The sequence below is a fragment of the Myxocyprinus asiaticus genome, chromosome 30 (assembly GCF_019703515.2).
Source record: "Myxocyprinus asiaticus isolate MX2 ecotype Aquarium Trade chromosome 30, UBuf_Myxa_2, whole genome shotgun sequence".
Lineage (NCBI taxonomy): Eukaryota > Metazoa > Chordata > Actinopteri > Cypriniformes > Catostomidae > Myxocyprinus > Myxocyprinus asiaticus.
The window spans coordinates 12,762,504-12,780,236 of NC_059373.1; the positions used below are offsets into that span (position 1 = coordinate 12,762,504).

At 37.7% G+C, this 17,733-nt stretch overlaps 1 protein-coding gene across 3 annotated transcripts in view; it reads left to right on the forward strand.

Annotated features, from left to right (window-relative positions):
* The window catches only part of tbc1d5 (TBC1 domain family, member 5), a 32,256-nt gene extending 14,781 nt beyond the window's left edge, over nt 1-17,475 (forward strand). For all 3 annotated transcript variants that reach the window (XM_051664027.1, XM_051664028.1, XM_051664030.1), the window contains 16 exons: nt 2,311-2,378; nt 3,773-3,875; nt 4,052-4,140; nt 4,961-5,011; nt 5,151-5,220; nt 5,326-5,498; nt 6,935-7,077; nt 7,541-7,647; nt 9,689-9,774; nt 10,354-10,643; nt 11,135-11,197; nt 11,985-12,193; nt 12,321-12,417; nt 12,499-12,578; nt 15,909-16,199; nt 16,311-17,475. In XM_051664027.1, coding sequence (XP_051519987.1) covers nt 2,311-2,378; nt 3,773-3,875; nt 4,052-4,140; nt 4,961-5,011; nt 5,151-5,220; nt 5,326-5,498; nt 6,935-7,077; nt 7,541-7,647; nt 9,689-9,774; nt 10,354-10,643; nt 11,135-11,197; nt 11,985-12,193; nt 12,321-12,417; nt 12,499-12,578; nt 15,909-16,199; nt 16,311-16,550 — 2,160 coding nt within the window. In that variant the 3' untranslated portion in view covers nt 16,551-17,475. The remainder of the gene's footprint in view (nt 1-2,310; nt 2,379-3,772; nt 3,876-4,051; nt 4,141-4,960; nt 5,012-5,150; nt 5,221-5,325; nt 5,499-6,934; nt 7,078-7,540; nt 7,648-9,688; nt 9,775-10,353; nt 10,644-11,134; nt 11,198-11,984; nt 12,194-12,320; nt 12,418-12,498; nt 12,579-15,908; nt 16,200-16,310) is intronic.
* Nucleotides 17,476-17,733: the final 258 nt, after the last annotated feature.

Sequence of the window (17,733 nt, forward strand, 5' to 3'; positions counted from 1 at the left end):
GTGAATGCCTGGATGTGTTCCTCACTATTGGATTGACATCTCAACCTTTGCTCAGGGTACCCGTGGGTCCTTAAAATGTTTTAAAAAGTCTTAAATTTTACTTTTTAAAATTTAAGGCCATAAAAAGTCTTAAATATCTTAAATAAATTACAAGAAGAATTTCATTTGCTGAGGTCTTAAATTGTGGGGTGTGAATAGAGGACACACAAAAAACAGCAGAATCTGTGCTAGTCATAATCATCTCTCTCTTTCTCGTGCATTTAGCAGCTGACGCTTGAGTTTATTGTGAGTGCACACAGGGAAGCGCATTTTTACTGAATATACAATGTTACACATGTATAAACATTCAGAAACCCGTTAGTCAGAAATGCAGATGCTGTTATTATGCATCTCTAAGCGAGCAATACGCTAACACACTCGCTCCTGCTTATAATCGACAAAGCTGTCAACATAGCAATTTGCAAATCATGGCACTTCCTTATTTTGACAAGAATTGTAAAGCTAACAGAACTACTCAACTGCAGAGTTACAATTGTTATACCTCTCATCTTCATCTCTCTAGAACTCCATCTGACATATACAGGTATTTTCTCTGCCATCTGAATCAGTCAATTTTAAATAAATTTGTAATAATATACAAAACAATAATATAAAATTATAATATTAATAATGTACATAATATGAAAATATATTATATTTAAGATTTAGTATATAATCTGTTTTCAATATACATCATAACTAAATATGCAGCACAGTTCTCATTCATAATTTAATCTGTTAACTTTTTCAATACATATTGTCAACTTTAAACAGCCATTTTTAAGGTAACTGACGAGTTTTGACTTTTAATTGAGATATTTCGCACAAAAATGAAAATTGTTATCACTTACCTTTATGCTGTTGCAAACCTGTATGACTTTCTTATTTCAGTGGATATCAAAAGGAGATATTAGGGAGGTTCAGTCACCATTCACTTTCATTGAATGATAAAAAGATGCAGAGACAGTGAATGAGATTAAACGTTTTGCTTAACATCTCCTTTTTTTGTTCCACGGCAGAGAAAAATTCATACAGACTCAAGGGTGAGCAGTGATGACAGATTTTTAAATGAACTGCCCTTTAACTACCTGTTGAAGTATTTATTAAAGGTATCTGCCAAGGTAAAAATATATAAATGTTCTTCAGCACATGCTAGACCTTATTCACAGCAGCGCCATATTTAATTTTTGACGAGAATGACAACGAGGCTGTGAGGGATAGGCGTAGTCACTTCAATCGGCTGTACTGCAGTTTAAAGTGTTTTTGGATCGTTCCGCAGACAAAACATTGGATAAATATCTTTTCAAGGACACTCAGTAGACAGAAACTCCAGACAACATGAGTTGTGGAAAATCCGATGGGATATTGGAGCTTTTTACAGCTTTATACCGTTTCGTGCCATTGAAGGGACTGTAAGGCTGTCCCTCACAGCTTCATCTCCATTCCCATTAAAAATCAAACATGGCATTACTGTGAATAAGGTCTATAGACCAATCCTCTTGTTTAAAAAAATGTCAGTGCATGTGCAGTGTGGTGGCAGAAAGCCCGCTGACTGTTGCGTTAGATTTGATGGATTAGATGATTAAACGAAAGTATGACACAAAACCATCATAAATGCAAACATATTCTTAGTGATACAATTACTATAATGAAATGAGTTTATAACAAACATGTAATCATGTTCGCTATACATTTTTGTTGCAAAGTTGTGAGTTGAAATGATCTTCTCAGTCCAGTCAGCTCTGTTGATGGCTTGAAGCCACAGCAGTTAACGAGAGCCCTCGGAATAATTTTTCAATAATGTAATCCGATAAAAGTTTACTTTTTACGCATGGTTTTTGCCACCACTTTCGTGTTTTACATAAGCGGTGACATTGCCAAAGCACCAGTCTATTGCGTTCACGTCTTGCTGGAAAGCAAGTGACTAAAGAGAAGGGTCACAATATAGGCTACATACTTTAGTTTACATGCATTCTTAAAGAATTCATTTAGAGTTTTAATGTTGTATTAACTTATTTAAAAAAAGAAAACACAAATGCACAATAAAATATAAAAAAGATGTCAAGGTCATCCAAGTAGCATCAGTGGTTTTGTATTTACCAGCTAATGAATTAATGTGTTTTTTTTTTTTTTTTAAATTGCGAAAGTGGTCTTAAATTTTTCTTTTATTTGGCCTTAAAAAGTCTTACATTTCATTCCTTCGAACCTGCAGAAACCATGTTGCTTCTCTGTCTCTGTTTCTGTATTTGTTTCTTGCTCTCTCTCTGTCAGAGTCTTTGGAATAAGTTCTTTCAGGATAAGGAGCTAAGGGGGATGATCAAACAGGATGTGTTACGAACGTAAGTGTCTGAATCACCTACACACATACACTTATACAGTGGCCCCAAAAAGTATTTGGACACTTTTCGGCACTTAAGTCACACTTAAATATGCAAGTATTTCATTGCATTCAAAACACAATATCAAGCCAAGTTGCATCTACAAACAAATGATGCTAGACCTTTCACACTGGTGCCCAAGCCGAGTAACCATAAGTGTAGTTCTCATAGGAGCTATGGACTTGTTCCACAAAGTCAGATAACCAGAAGTGCTTATACTTTGGTCTTTATTTTGAACAACATACCTACCCTACTGTATTATCATGTGAAACCTAACTTTGTGAAAGGTTTTATTTGAAAAATAAATGCAACTGCTTTGATACGTTGTTATATAATGCAAAGACATTCATACATACACTCAGTGACCACTTTATTACACATACTTAATCATATTATCTAATCAGCCAATCGTGTGGCAGCAGTGCAGTGCATAAAATCATGCAGATACAGGTCAGGAGCTTCAGTTAATGTTCACTTCAACCATCAGAATGGGGAAAAAATGTGATCTCAGTGATTTTGACCGTGGCATGATTGTTGGTGCTAGACGGGCTGGTTTGAGTATTTCTGTAACTGCTAATCTCATGGGATTTTCACACGCAACAGCCTCTAGTGTTTACTCAGAATGGTGCCAAAAACAAAAAACATCAGAAATGCCTTGTTGAAGAGAGAGGTCAACAGAGAATGGCCAGAGTGGTTCGAGCTGACAGAAAGACTACAATAACTCAGATAACCCCTCTGTACAATTGTAGTGAGCAGAATAGCCTCAGCTTTCTGTTCTTGGCTGACAGAAGTGGAACCTGACATGGTCCATCCGCCTCAAGATTCCATGTGTTGTGCATTCTGAGATGCTATTCTGCTCACTACAATTGTACAGAGTGGTTATCTGACTTGCTGTAGCCTTTCTGTCAGTTCGAACCAGTCTGGCCATTCTCCGTTGACCTCTCTCATCAACAAGGCATTTCCATCCACAGAACTGCTGCTCACTGGATGTTTTTAGTTTTTGGCACCATTCAGAGTAAACTCTAGAGACTATTGTGCGTGAAAATCCCAGGAGGTCAGCAGTTACAGAAATACTCAAACCAGCCTGTCTAGCACCAACAATCATGCCACAATTTAAATCACTGAGATCACATTTTTTTCCTCATTCTGATGGTCAATGTGAACATTAACAGAAGCTCCAGACCCGTATCTGCATGATTTTATGCAATGCACTGCTGCCACATGACTGGTTGATTAGATAATCGCATAAAGTAGTAGGTGTACCTAATTAAGTTTTCACTGAGTGTATTTGTGTGGCTTAAGTGACTTAAGACTTTTGGGGGCACCTGTAAATCTTTCACATTGCCTATATGCAGGTTTCCAGAGATGCTGTACTTCCAGGAAGAGGATGTTAGGACGAAGCTGACTGATATTCTCTTCTGCTATGCACGAGAGAACGAGCAACTACTATACAAACAGGTTTGTACACATCTGCTGACAAATACCACTGCACACAAAACTCGTCAGACTGGCTGAGTCATGTCTCTGTGTGTAATTGTGCCCAACTATGAATACATTTTTGAATAAATCATATGAATATGAATAGTTTGCCCTCTCATTTTCCCCAGTCATCCCTCTCTCTGTCTCTCCTACAGGGCATGCATGAGTTATTGGCTCCTATTGTGTTTGTTCTTCACTGTGATCACCAGGCATTTCAGCATGCCAGTGAGACGGCCAATCCCAGGTCTGACCTATTTACCACAGACACATCTCGCTGTTATACGGTCACTCTGTCTTGTGAATAGTGGGGTAGTTGACAAATAAGGTGTCTATGGTCTTTTTATCGACATCAAGATTTAGGGTTAAAATGTATGAATGTACAGAAGCAAAGTGTATAGTGTAGTACCTGTATCTGCTCACCATTTCCACATTTGTTTTCAGCATTTTTAATCACTTTTTGCCTCCACTAGTTAATTTTAAATGGTTCTGCGGTGTTGACTAGAAAATATAAAAAAAGTTGAGGGTGCTGCATCTGTTTATTCAGCAAAATTCACACTAAATCTTAGCCAGAGTAGATGTCATTTAATTTGACACGAACAAAAACAAGGGTGTGAGGGGTAGAAATACAATTAATTCAATAGGTATGTTATGTATATGGGTATCTTGGACCGTTAAGGGATAGTTAACTCCCCCTTAATGTCGCTCCAAACCTGTATTACTTACTTTCTTCTGCGAAACACAAAAGAACACATTTTGAAGAATGTTTCAACTGGTTTTTGTCCATGCAATGAAAGTCAGTGGGGTCCAAAACAATACTGGACCCCATTGACATTCATTGTGTGGAGAAAAAGAAAAAAAAAACAGGAGGTATTTTTCAAAATATCTTTTGTGTTCCACAGGAGAAAGAAATGTATACAGGTTTGGAGCGACTTGAGGGTGAGTAAATGATGACGATTTGCATTTTTGGGTGAACTGTTGATAGTACATGTTGAACAGACTGTACTTACATCTGTCATTGCCTTTTTTTTTATTATTATTATTGCTGTGCTAATCTTGTTTTGCAGTGAAGAGATGAAAGTCCTTCTTGATCCTAAATTCCATGAGCATGATGCCTAGTGAGTACACAACCATGTATCGTCACACTGAATGACTTGTAAAATAAAATTCATCTCAATTTACTGGACATTCGATAAACACACTGCTCAATCTGTCATGTCTTCCTGTCTGTCTTTCTCTCTCCAAATATCTCCACAGTGCTATGTTTTCTCAGCTCATGGAGACAGCAGAACCCTGGTTCAGTAGTTTTGAGCGGGAAGTCAGAAAGGTAAACTTGTAATTATATTTCATTATTTTCTGTCATTGTGAGGCATTTACTTGAGATTAGATGTGTCATAAGAAACATCCAACTTTATTATGAACATTATTTCAGGGTAAAGAGGAAATGCTAACCAGCATCCCCTTTGCGAGACCACAGGACTCCGGCCCCTCTGTTGCCATAGTGACCAAAGTCAACCGAATTCAGGACCAGCTAGTAAAGAAACATGACATTGAACTGTACATGCACCTCAACAGACTAGAGATAGCTCCCCAGATCTATGGCATGTGAGTGTTTATGAATAGATTTCCTTACTGTTGTCAGTATAATGGTTGAGTGTTTTTGGCTACACTTTCGAAACTGTAATAATTGTAATAACAGTGTAAAAGACTGTTTATTTAATGCATTAAATTCAGTATGATTAATTATATAAAATATAATGCAGTTAATTATTTCCCCGGATCATTTTAAGGAATATTTCTACCTTCTGAGCAATTCAAGCTTGAAGTACCAACAGCTTTCAGCAGGGGACAGTATGCGAAACCCCAGCTGTTTCAAACCCCATTTAACCTGACACAGTGACCTAAAAATGCTGTGTTTATGACATGACACAACCAAAGTGAGAAGCTCCAAAAGCGTCCATCTGATGCACGTGTACATTGACCCGTCCTCATAAAAGACCTTAATATAAATCTGTCTTGAACAGATTGATGAATTAAATTGCTGAATGGATTGCTGTGGACTGTAGGCCAATGTTAGGCTTATGTTTAATCATATGGAAATAAACAATATATTGCCTTCTAAAGCCACTTTTTGTATTAATGCTCAACTCGTCTGCCACAAAGTAATGCATTTAAAGTATCTGAATTTTTTTATAATATGTAATAGGGCTGCACAATTATGACAAATCATAATTGCCAATTATTTTCTTTTGATATTGTAATTGCGAACTTTAATTTCGATTATTAGAAAAATACTTATTTTGTTTGGGGCAGCTGCATGCCATATTCATTATGTGGGCCATATATCAAAACAAGCTGTTAACTGCGTCCCTGAATTGCATTATTAGTTGAATTGTGTGAAATGGTGTTATTCACATTTTCAGTAAATTGCACAGTATAATTTAGATGTTGAGCATTACTGATATGTCTTCAGACTAATTAAGCACCTCTGATTTGCCTTTGCATTCATGCAAACAACAACCCAAAACACGTTTTAAATAGAAAATTTGGAGCAAAGGTAGTACATATAAATGGAATGCTGTAATTGACACTTCACGATTATATAATTGTGACAGCTGTAATTGTAATCTTGATTATTTTTTCGATTGTGCAGCCCTAATATAAAATATAATTATTTAAATATAACTATAATTATTTAATCTCTGTATATTGTTTTTTGAGGGCCTTTCTAAGCAAATTTACACACACACACACACGTGTGTGTGTGTGTGTGTGTGTGTGTGTGAGAGAGAGAGAGAGAGAGAGATTAATTGCGATTAATTGATTGGCATGTCATGTAATTAAATCATTTAACATTTTTAATCGATTGACAGCCCTAATTTTTAACGTTTATTCACGGTGATGTACACCCCATAAACTTAAGTGGATAACTATAAAACATTTTTGCATTCTTTTTTCAAACTGAGGAATGTGTCCACATTTATTACCTTGTTACAGCAGTTACAGGTTCTCTGTTTCTGTTTTTGTGTGTGTTTGTGTAGACGCTGGGTTCGATTACTGTTTGGTCGGGAGTTTCCTTTGCAGGATCTGCTGGTCGTCTGGGATGCTCTCTTTGCTGACAGCATCACCTTGGACCTGGTGGACTATGTGTTCGTTGCTATGCTTCTATACATCAGAGATGCATGTGAGTTTGTCTCTTTCATTTTCTCTATTTCATTCCCAACACACACCAAATATAATAAAGATAATCCTCTCCAGGTTTGAATAAAACGATTAGACCACAGGCTCAGCCTAAACTCTATTGGTATTGAGCTCCACTAAAAGATCATACAGTAGGGGGCTTAGAGGCGTTGCTGCCTACTGGCCACTCATGACCTTTCACTGGGTTTAGCTAAACCGTAAACGGCTTTCACTGTGTCCAGTCATATCACAACAATGCGGCCCATGTAACCTATCAAAACACAGCTATTGGCATGCAGATGAGCTAGCTTGTGCTTGCTGGCATTTAGCATAAAGTATATTCATCCGTGACATGTTCACTGAAGGAGATATAAAACACAAGCACAAAGAGCTCTAGAAGAACTTTATCAGTTTATAGGTACATTTGAATGTGCTGTAACTGTTACTATGTCATCCCTTCATCGTAGTGATCGCTAGTAACTTCCAGACGTGTCTTGGTCTCCTGATGCACTATCCTCCTATAGGAGACATCCACTCACTTCTGCTAAAATCACTATTCCTCAGAGACCCTAAGGTATGGTCATACTTTGTCTTCCACATTGAACTTTTCTGTATAGTTTAAACTATTACAGTGTGGTATGAAGGTATGGCCCCATAAATTGTTTGGACACTATACCTATACTTGTAATGTCATTGCTTTAGATAACATAATATCAAACCAAGTGGCATTTATTTTGAAGAAAGTTAGCACAAGCACACTTGTCAAGCAAAACATTTAGTAAAAAGAATCTTATGTTTTAACATAAATGTTTTGTTTGGCATACGTTAGTGGAATATGCTAGGACATCTATGTGAACTTGAGGGGAACTGACATTATACATCCACTAAAAATCAGCTTGGGACGCTTAGTTAAAAGAATTGGAAAAATTGCTAGTAATGTTAGTTCTGAGAAAAGGTTTTGCATAAACTGTTTGTAAATGCTACTTTGTGTTTTGTTATCTAATAATGCAGTGCAATTCATACATTTAGTGTGGCATAAGTGTCCAAATATTTTGGGTGCTACTTTAAAGTATGCTAAGTGGTGTCTGTTCAAAAATTTAGCGATTGTCTGTGTGCTCATTTGCTTTGAATAGAGGTTTGACAGAGTTAGCCAGAGCATAGGCAGTCTGTCAAGATGCGCTAGTGTTCACGCTGTTAATGAGTCAGAATGTGAGAGAGAGAGAGAATGAGACAATTAAGAGAGTGAGAGACCACCTTAAATGACAATGGAGTTTGAACGTTTCACTGGTATTCCTTCTGGAATTTGTTTCACATAAGCCCCAGTGTCCCAGACACAATTTAAAGGGATAGTTCACCCAAAAATGAAAATTCTCATCATTTTACTCACCCCCATGATATCCCAGATGTGTATGACTTTCTTTCTTCAGCAGAACACATTTGAAGAAAAATAGAAAATTATCTCAGCTCTGTAGGTGCTTAAAATGCAAGTGGATGTTGATCTGACCTTTTTGAAGCTCCAAAAATCACAGACAGTCAGCATAACAGTCATCCATACGACTCAAGCGGTTAAATTAATGTCTTCTAAAGTGATATGGTTGCTTTTGGTGCGAAAAAGATAAATATTTAAGTACTTTTTAACTATAAACCATCATTTCCGGTAAGCTTCACTAGAGGGCTGAGTTCACACGGTCTCTCGTGTGACGTATTTGTGTTGCCATGTTACATACATAATCTCACATTCTTCTCTTGGTTGAGACATCCAGGAAAACCACACAAACACACCATTATGAGGAAAGAAATACATGTACAAATACAGATTGTCTGTGATTTTTGGAGCTTAAAAAATCTGATCACCATTCACTTGCATTTTAAGGACCAACTAAGCTAAGATATTTTGCTATTTTTCTTCAAATGTGTTCTGCTGAATAAAGAAAGTCATACACACCTGGGATATCATGAGTGTGAGTAAATGAGATCATTTTCATTTTTGGGTGAACCATCCCTTTAAGCCTCGTTCAATATTAAAAGAAGAACATTTACTTCTGACATTGAATCAGTTATTTGATCTTACATACAAGACTTAGTCCTAAATGTGAATGGATCTTTTGTATGGCCAGCTTTGAGCACTTCAAACATTGGCTCAAATACCAGTCATTTGCATAAATACAGTAACTGATAGAATGAGTCAACGTGGCTGCTAAATGTACACCACCTGTTAAAATGTTGGACGCACCTACTCATTCTTTATTACTATTTTGTGTTTTTTAGAATAATGGCAAAGCCATCAAAACTATGAAATAACAATAATAAGTATGGGAGTTATTTAGTGACCAAAAAAATCCAAACTATCTTTGTTTTGTATACCACCTGCAATGCTTTTGAACAGTACTGATGGAGTTTCCTTGTATACTGGTGCAACTCATCCATTTGATACATAAGAGATTCATATGTAGTACTATTTATATTTATCTATAAAACTCATTTCTAGCATTTATGCAGATCACAAGGTTTTAAAGATCAACCTTTTGACTTGTAGTGTATGTTCCACACATAACTGGTCCCAGATCTGCATTTACATACAGGTGTCATTTAACGGTCTTTTTGTGTAAACTTAGAATAATCCTCGGCCGATGAACTATCAGTTCCAGCAGAACCTTGACTACTACAAAACACGTGGGGCCGACCTGGTCAACAAGACTCGGTATGCTTTTCTTTTGTGTTTGTACATTCCTTCTATTCATCTTGTTGAGAGTGTTAGGGGCTGTTCAGATCAAACGCATTCTTGCACTAAATAAAAGCTAGGTGTGCAGCAACAAATGGAACAGAATGCTCGAGATTTTGCATTTTAAATTTTATGACATGGCATTTAAATTTCTTTTTCAAAATTATTGAAAAACAGCGCAGATGGACACCAAATTGTGTTCTGTGTGATTGGCCCCTTACACTTTGTAAATGAGACATTAAACATCTTTCAGCATTTGGATTGAGACTTGTGTCTCTGCAGAACAAAAACAGGTGTTTTCAATCAGTGGGCGTTTTCAAACGGGCATGGGCATTTTTCATCCGCTTTACATGTTTTGCCTATTACATAGAGTTCAGAAACGCCCACTGATTACAACACTGAGATTCCCTACTTTCATTGGATAGTTGAAAAATGCCCATCCCGATTTGAAAACGCCCACGGATTGAGAAATGCGCATTATTATTCTGCAGAGACCTATTCTTCCTTGGATTAGACGAGTTTCACCATTAGTGGTATATCATTTTTCACTCCCTCTAGGGCAAGCACTAAAGCAGCTCCTCTCAACATTAATAAAGTGTCCAGTTCTCTTCTCAATTTCGGCCGAAAGCTCATCGCTCCGATTGGAGGCGGGCCCAGCGGGATCTCGCCAATTAACAGTGAGGTGATATCAGCCCCACCCGCTCAAGCTCCAGTGACACGTCCATTGGCTGAGCCTCCGTCTTGCACCACCCCCTCAAACACACACATGCAATCTCAACCACACTCTCAAATGCAGCATCAGCACCGACTGCTGAAGTCAGAGAGCATGCCCGTGCACCTCAGCAAAGGTGAGCGCATGTACACACACCCTTTTAACCTCTAGATTGGTGTTGCATTGCCAACCATGTTGTTAGACGTTAGAATTAATTATCCTTCTTATTATAGTTCACTCAAAAATGAAAATTCTGTCATCAGTTATTCACACTGTTCAACACTCATAACACTCATAAGACTCATAAGACAAAAGAAGAGTTTAGGCTGAATATTAGCCTCAGACACCATTCACTGTCATTGTTTGGAAAAAAGATGCAATGAAAGTGAATGGTGACTGAGGTTAACATTCTGCCTAACATCTCCTGTTTTCCATGGAAGAAAGAAAGTCATAGGGGTTTTGGACAATGTAAAGGTGCCTATATTACAGAAATGTACATTTTTAGGTGAACTGTCCCTATAATGCTTAAACATGCATGGATTATTGTATGCTGCATGGGCTTAAGCAGAGGTACATGTGACAGAATAATTGTGTTTGTTTGCATGCTCTCTCTCTCCTGTCTGTTAGACGTAGGTCCTTGTGGCGGTTCTCAGATATCTCTCCCAGCCCAGATTCACTCTGATACCCAAGGTAACTGCTACCATGACAGCAGTATCAGCACCGGAGTGTGCATGTGTGCTGTGTAAATGCATTTTATTTGTTCCTGTGTGTGTGATCGCACACGCTTTAACTGACTTTGATGTGTCTACTATGTAATCAGTGTAATCCATGCATGTGCATCTGTGTTCAAATACACTGCGATGTGAGTTCATGCATTTGAGTGATGCTACTTTTTGCCACCAGGGGGCAGAAAGGAAACCCAGTTTTATGCTAAATGATTTTTTACTCACTTTGATTCTCTCAGACACATTAACACAACTATACTAAGGAGAGCCTTTTTCAATGCATCTTTTTGCTTTCAGACACTGTTCTTCTATATCATTTATCTTGGATTTACTCTGCTTGCTTTGTGTTGATTAAATACTTTGGGTGTTGTTAGATTTGTTCTGATTCTCCACTTTTTCCATAGTTTAAGCTCTTTTTGCATTTCCTTTTTTTCTCAAGTTTATTTTGCATCCCCTACTATAAGCCTTAAGTTTCTACAGTGTATTATTATTTTTTTTTTTGCATTTTTCCTTTGTCCGCTTCCTGTTAGTTAGCTCGAAGTGAAATACTGGTGGGTTTATGGTATTGTTCTGTTGCTATTTACTGTGCACTTTACGATTGTGTGTTTACACCTTTGTGGTACTATGTTGTCCTAATAATTTTCATCTTGTCTGTGCTTGTTTGCAGTGTTTTAGAAGTCACCTCTCCATTTTTCCTTGTCTCTCTGTCTGATAATAACTTTTGTTGCTGTTCTTTGTTGTCTACCTTACAGGCCACACCTCCAGGACTATTAGCTCCTCCCCCAGCATTGAGAGTTTATCTGGTGGGCGGGACCATGCAATGTCTTCCCCTCCTCTTCCTGTGTCCGGGGGGCGAGAGTCCAGCACATCCTCTCCACCCTCCTCTGCCACGAAGAAAGACTCTTTCTTTATTATCAATCGCTCACGGTCCCACAGTAAATCTATAAACAAGAAAGACACGGTGAGCAGAATCTTTCACCATCAATTTTCACTCTGTTTATTTATTTCCAGGATAAAACTTTTTAGCACCTGCATTCTTTGTGTTTTATTGGCCCTGCATGTGTGTATGTGTTTGTATTATTACATAGGAGGAGCTGGAAGCCCAGGTGTCATTCTTACAGGGTCAAATTAATGATCTAGAGGCCATGAGTAAATTCTGTGCCAAGATGATGAACATGCACATAGGTGAGTCAGTTAACTGTGTCTGTGCAGTAGAAACACTGGTGATAGAAATGGAATAATTGTGCTTTGTGATTGATTGAACAGGCAAAATTCAAGATGTGATACTGCAGGAGCATCTGGAGAAGGAAGATGAGGTACTGGTGTCACTTGCTGGACTCAAACAGGTATGAATCAGGTGTCTTTTTTTTTTTTGCCAAAATGAATGCTTTGGGTCTAAATAGTTTTATGTCTTGATATACTTTTTATTACATAGCTCTCTGGAATACTTCATTTTGATTGGTCCAATCTTGGCATTCTGTGGTCCAATATTTTTGTATAATAATTGAGAAAACTGTATAAGTGACCATTGTCCCAGGCACCTGGTTTTCAACATAGCTTGACTAGTTTCATACAGTATCTCTGGTATCACAGTTTTTAAGCATTAGAGCTGTTCAGCTGTAACATCAATTTGCAGTCAACCTGGAATTTCCTATGGGTTTTATAATTGGGTTTTTCAATTTATAGTAAAATAAGGTCTGTGATAAATGTTACTTGAAGATACTTGGATGTTTTGTTCTAAAACATAAATTACACACTGTCATACCTCACAATTTTAAAAACACAGCACCTTCAGGTGCCTGGGTAGCTCAGTGGTAAAATACACTGGCTACCACCCCTGGAGTTCGCTAGCTCACTAGTTTGAATCCCAGGGCATGCTGAGTGACTCCAGCCAGGTCTCCTAAGCAACCAAATTGGCCCGGTTGCTAGGGAGGGTAGAGTCACATGGGGTAAACTCCTCCTAGTCGCTATAATGTGGTTCATTCTCGGTGGGGCACGTGGCGAGTTGAGCATGGTTGCTGCGGTGGGTGGCGTGAAGCCACAAGCCACGTGATAAGACATGCGGGTTGACGGTCTCAGACGCGGAGGCAACTGGGATTCGTCCTCCGCCACCCGGACTTAGGCGAATCACTACGTGACCACAAGGACTTAAAAGCACATTGGGAATTGGGCATTCCAAATTGGGAGAAAAAGGGGAAAAATCCAAAAAAAAAAACCACATCTGTCACTCAGCTTCAAATTTCAAATTGAACATATGATTGCTTGTAATTTAAGTTGTAGAAGAAAACATAAAATTATTTTTGAGTAATGTTTACCAAAGACCTTATTTTAGTTATAAATCCAAAACTGCCCTCATAAAAACCCATAAGAAAATCCTGAGGGAAACCATGGCTCTAATTCTTTTTAACTACAACCTGAACAGCTCTATAGAGCGCAACAGTGCCCGCCCATTCTTTTTGTGTTTTTTTTGCCTTCTGGGTTTCTAACTATTTTTCCTGTTAATTTTTTGCATAACCTTTTCATAAAATCCTGCATAAAAGTGTTCCAAGTCATGAACCAAACCAAACAGCTCTGAGGTGAATCACAACATTACAAACTTTGTTTTAAGATAAAAAGTATTTGAAAATCAGACAAAAGGACAAAGGTACAAGACCATGTATATTTATCGTCTTTTATGAGGGCATATAAAGTCCCAAGAAGCATTGTGAATGATGTAATTGATTAAAAAACTAGGGGAATATAGAAAACTATTGATTTTAGGTTATTGATTGAGTAAAGAAGCTATGTATTTTACGTTTATGGCAAAATATTCAGATATGTACAAATATATAAGTAGTTTAAGGGTGCAGGGAGACCAACTCATAAGAGTGGGCGGTTGCTGCTGGGCTCATTTCGCGGCTTTGTTGACTCTTCTCTGATTGGTGAAGCTTTCTCTGCTGGACCATGGGTAATGTAGTTGTTCAACAATAACGTAGCTAGGAAAGGAATATTCCAGGTTAAATACAAGTTAAGCTCAATCGACTGCATTTGTGGAATATGTTGATTACCACAAAAATTATTTCGACTCGTCCCTTCTTTTCTATAAAAAAAGCAAAAATCAAGGTTACAGTGAGGCACTTACAGTGGAAGTGAATGTGGCCAATTTTTGGATTGTTTTAGAGGCAGAAATTTGAAGCATATAATTTTATAAAAGCACTGCACATGTTAATTCTTCTGTTAAAACTCATGCATTATTTGAGCTGTAAAGTTGTTTAAATCTTTGTTTTTACAGTCATTTTAGGGTTTTAGTGTTTGTTGACATTACATCGTCATGGAAACGAAGTTGTAAAATTGGCTATAACTTTACACAGAAAAGGTTAGTACGTGATTTTATCACACTAAAATCATGTTTACATGCATATTGTTTATGTTCTTGTGGCTATACTTTTGAAAAAGTGAGTATTTTAATGCTCCAAAATTGGCCTTTTATTCACTTCCATTTTAAGTGTCTCACTGGAACACAGATTTTTGCTTTTTTTAAAGAAAAGGTGGGGTAAGTAAAAATTATATATTTTTTTTTGGTAATCAACATTGTCACAAATGCTGTCGATTGAGCTTAAAGTGTTAGTTCACCCAAAAATGAAAATTCTCTCCATAATTTACTCCATCCCAGATGTGTATGACGTTCTTCTGCAAGGTGAGAAACAGATCAATATTTAAGTCATTTTTTGCTAGAAATTCTTCTCTCTGCCTAGTAGGAGGGGTGATATGCATGAAGAATGTGAATCACCAAAAACACAAGAAGAATGGGAAAGTTAAAGTGGAGATTGACTGGGCAGGGAGGAGAATTTATAGTAATATAGGACTTAAATCTGTTTCTCATCCACACCTATCATATCGCTTCTGAAGACATTGATTTAACCACTGGTGTCTTCTGGATTACTTAAATGCTGACTTATGTGATTTTTGGAGCTTCAAAATTTTGGCACACATTCAGTTGCATTGTATGGACAAAGTCCCCTCCTCTTCTAAAAAAATCTTCATTTGAGTTCAGCAGATGAAAGAAAGCCATATGGGTGAGTGAATGTTGGGAGAATTTTCTTTTTTTGGGTGAACTATCCTTTTAACTTGTTTTGAACCCGGAATGTTCCTTTTAAACACGATTTTCAAACAATGAAGTTAAAATATCGCAGACTGATGGCTTCAACGGAAGTCTTGATCCATCTTTGATTTTTAATAGGAATGACAAGGAGGCTGTGAAGGATAGACGTACAGTCTCTTCAATGGGCTGTACTGCAGTTTAAAGTGTTTTTGGATCGTTCCGCAGACAAAACATTGATAAAATATCTGTCCAAGAACATTCAATATACAAGGAAGTCCAGACAACATGAGTTGTGGAAAATCCGATGTGATCTAGGAGCTCTATACAGCTTTATACCATTCATACCATTGAAGAGATGGTAAGTGTATCCCTCAAAGCCTCGTTGTCATTCCAATTAAGAATCAAAGATGGTGCTAGCGTGAATAAGGTCCTAATCACCCTGTTGGGGTTTATTTTGCAATACTACCTGGCTGATTGTACAATGTCCCTAATATATATACTGTATATGAGAAAAAAGTCAATACAAATGTAACACACTGAAGGCTTCATATACAAATATAATTAGAGGTTTCTCTATACCCATTTCTGTTTCAAGATTAAGGACATCCTGAAGGGGGCTCTTCGATTCAACCAGAGCCAGCTGGAGTCAGAGGAGAATGAAGAGATCACTATAGCCGATGATCACTACTGCTCTTCTCAGTACAGCACACTAAAGAACCAGACTGATCCAGATGGCTTGTCTACAAACACAACTGATTCTACAAACAGTCTACAAAATGCTCCACAGCGCTACAACCTCCAGGAAGGAGACATGGTAGAAGAGACAGAACAAGAGGACGAGAAGGTCTTGACCACTGAGAGTGTCACCAAAATACAAGAGCCACAGGTTTGAGATGATTATACAATGATAAGCATTGTTAAAAGAATGATTCACATGGAAAGTATTTGTATGTACACATGTATAAACCAATTTCATAATTGTTTTTCGTTGTCTTAGGCTGCTGAGGGGAAAAACTGGGACGACTACATCCTGGTTTCGCAGGATGAAGAGCCAGCTGAGAGTGAGGAACAAAGTTTGACCACCACAGCTCCACTCTTCAAGCATGTGCGAGGCCTAAACAAGGCGGATTTCCGAGACCCCTTGATGGGAACCACATCTGGGTCTTCTAGTCCAGATGATGGCAGCACTCACAGCAAAGACTCTGACTTCACTATTGTTAATCCTACTGACCTTTGAACCTTGACTCTCCCTAAACATGACTTGACCCATCTTCAACACTTCAATCCTCTAGGGGGAAAAACTTTGCTGGATGTACGCTGATTGCCTTATGTGCCCCTATGCCCTGATACTGAAACCCTAAACCACATATTTCCTAAATCTCTGACCTTTGACTGTGTATTTATGTTCTAAGTGCATCCTTAGTCAAAACCGCTCCTTTCTGCGTGCCCTAAACTCAAGCCTATTGTTCTGTTAATTAAATCTAGTATCTAAAGCCATAAAAACTGCCTCAGTTTAGTCAAATTCTCCATACTGCAATTTTTCTTAAACGCCCTAATTGCTGACGTTTTGGCCCTCACATTGGCTTTTACGTTGAAACCAATAGTTATTTTTCTCCTAGATCAATATCCTGTGAAGTATTTTTATTAATAGACACTCTCTGCCTCAGACAAAAGCTATATTCTGCTTTACTTTTTCTCCCTCTAGCTCAGTACTTTTCTCGGAGTACTGACTGTAGCGATAAGGATGAGACACTGATAAATGCTTAATCCAGCGGGAGAGAGCAGCTTATTTATCATCAATATGGACTGACCCTCTCTTTCTCGTTCACTCACTCATCATTGATTGTTCATGAACCAGTGCCTGAATAGTTGTCCTTTTTTTTTTTTTTTTTGTTTTTTGTTTTTTTAGATTGAGATTTTAGTCCATAGGCCACAACATAGGCATTTGTTAAATTATGGATTTCTTTTTCATATTTGTCATTTATTTTTAAGCCAATTATATGTAAAATGTTTGTGTTCTAATGTTTCTCTGATGGTGTCAGTAGTCTCATTTTGTATCGATTCCCGTGGTAACTGTGTATTGTTTTGCACATAACACGAGGGATGTTCTAATCCTGATATCCTATTAACTCTGGATGAATAAAAGCATTACTTTTGCCTAATCCAAAGCTTTGAGCGTGCCGAGATATTTCTTTTTAGCCATTTTCCTTTCCTCCAGATAAACTTACATGTATTTTGCTTTTAAGCTATATTCATAGCCTAGAATTAACTAAATGACAGTAGGTCAGCTTAATAGGTTTTGAGATGCATGTCCTAAAATGCTGTCTTGGGGGCTGTTCAGACCGAACACGTATTTGCACTAAAAAAGGTATACGCTGTGCAACAGTACTTGGGTGTCTCAAGTAGGCATGTGAACGAGT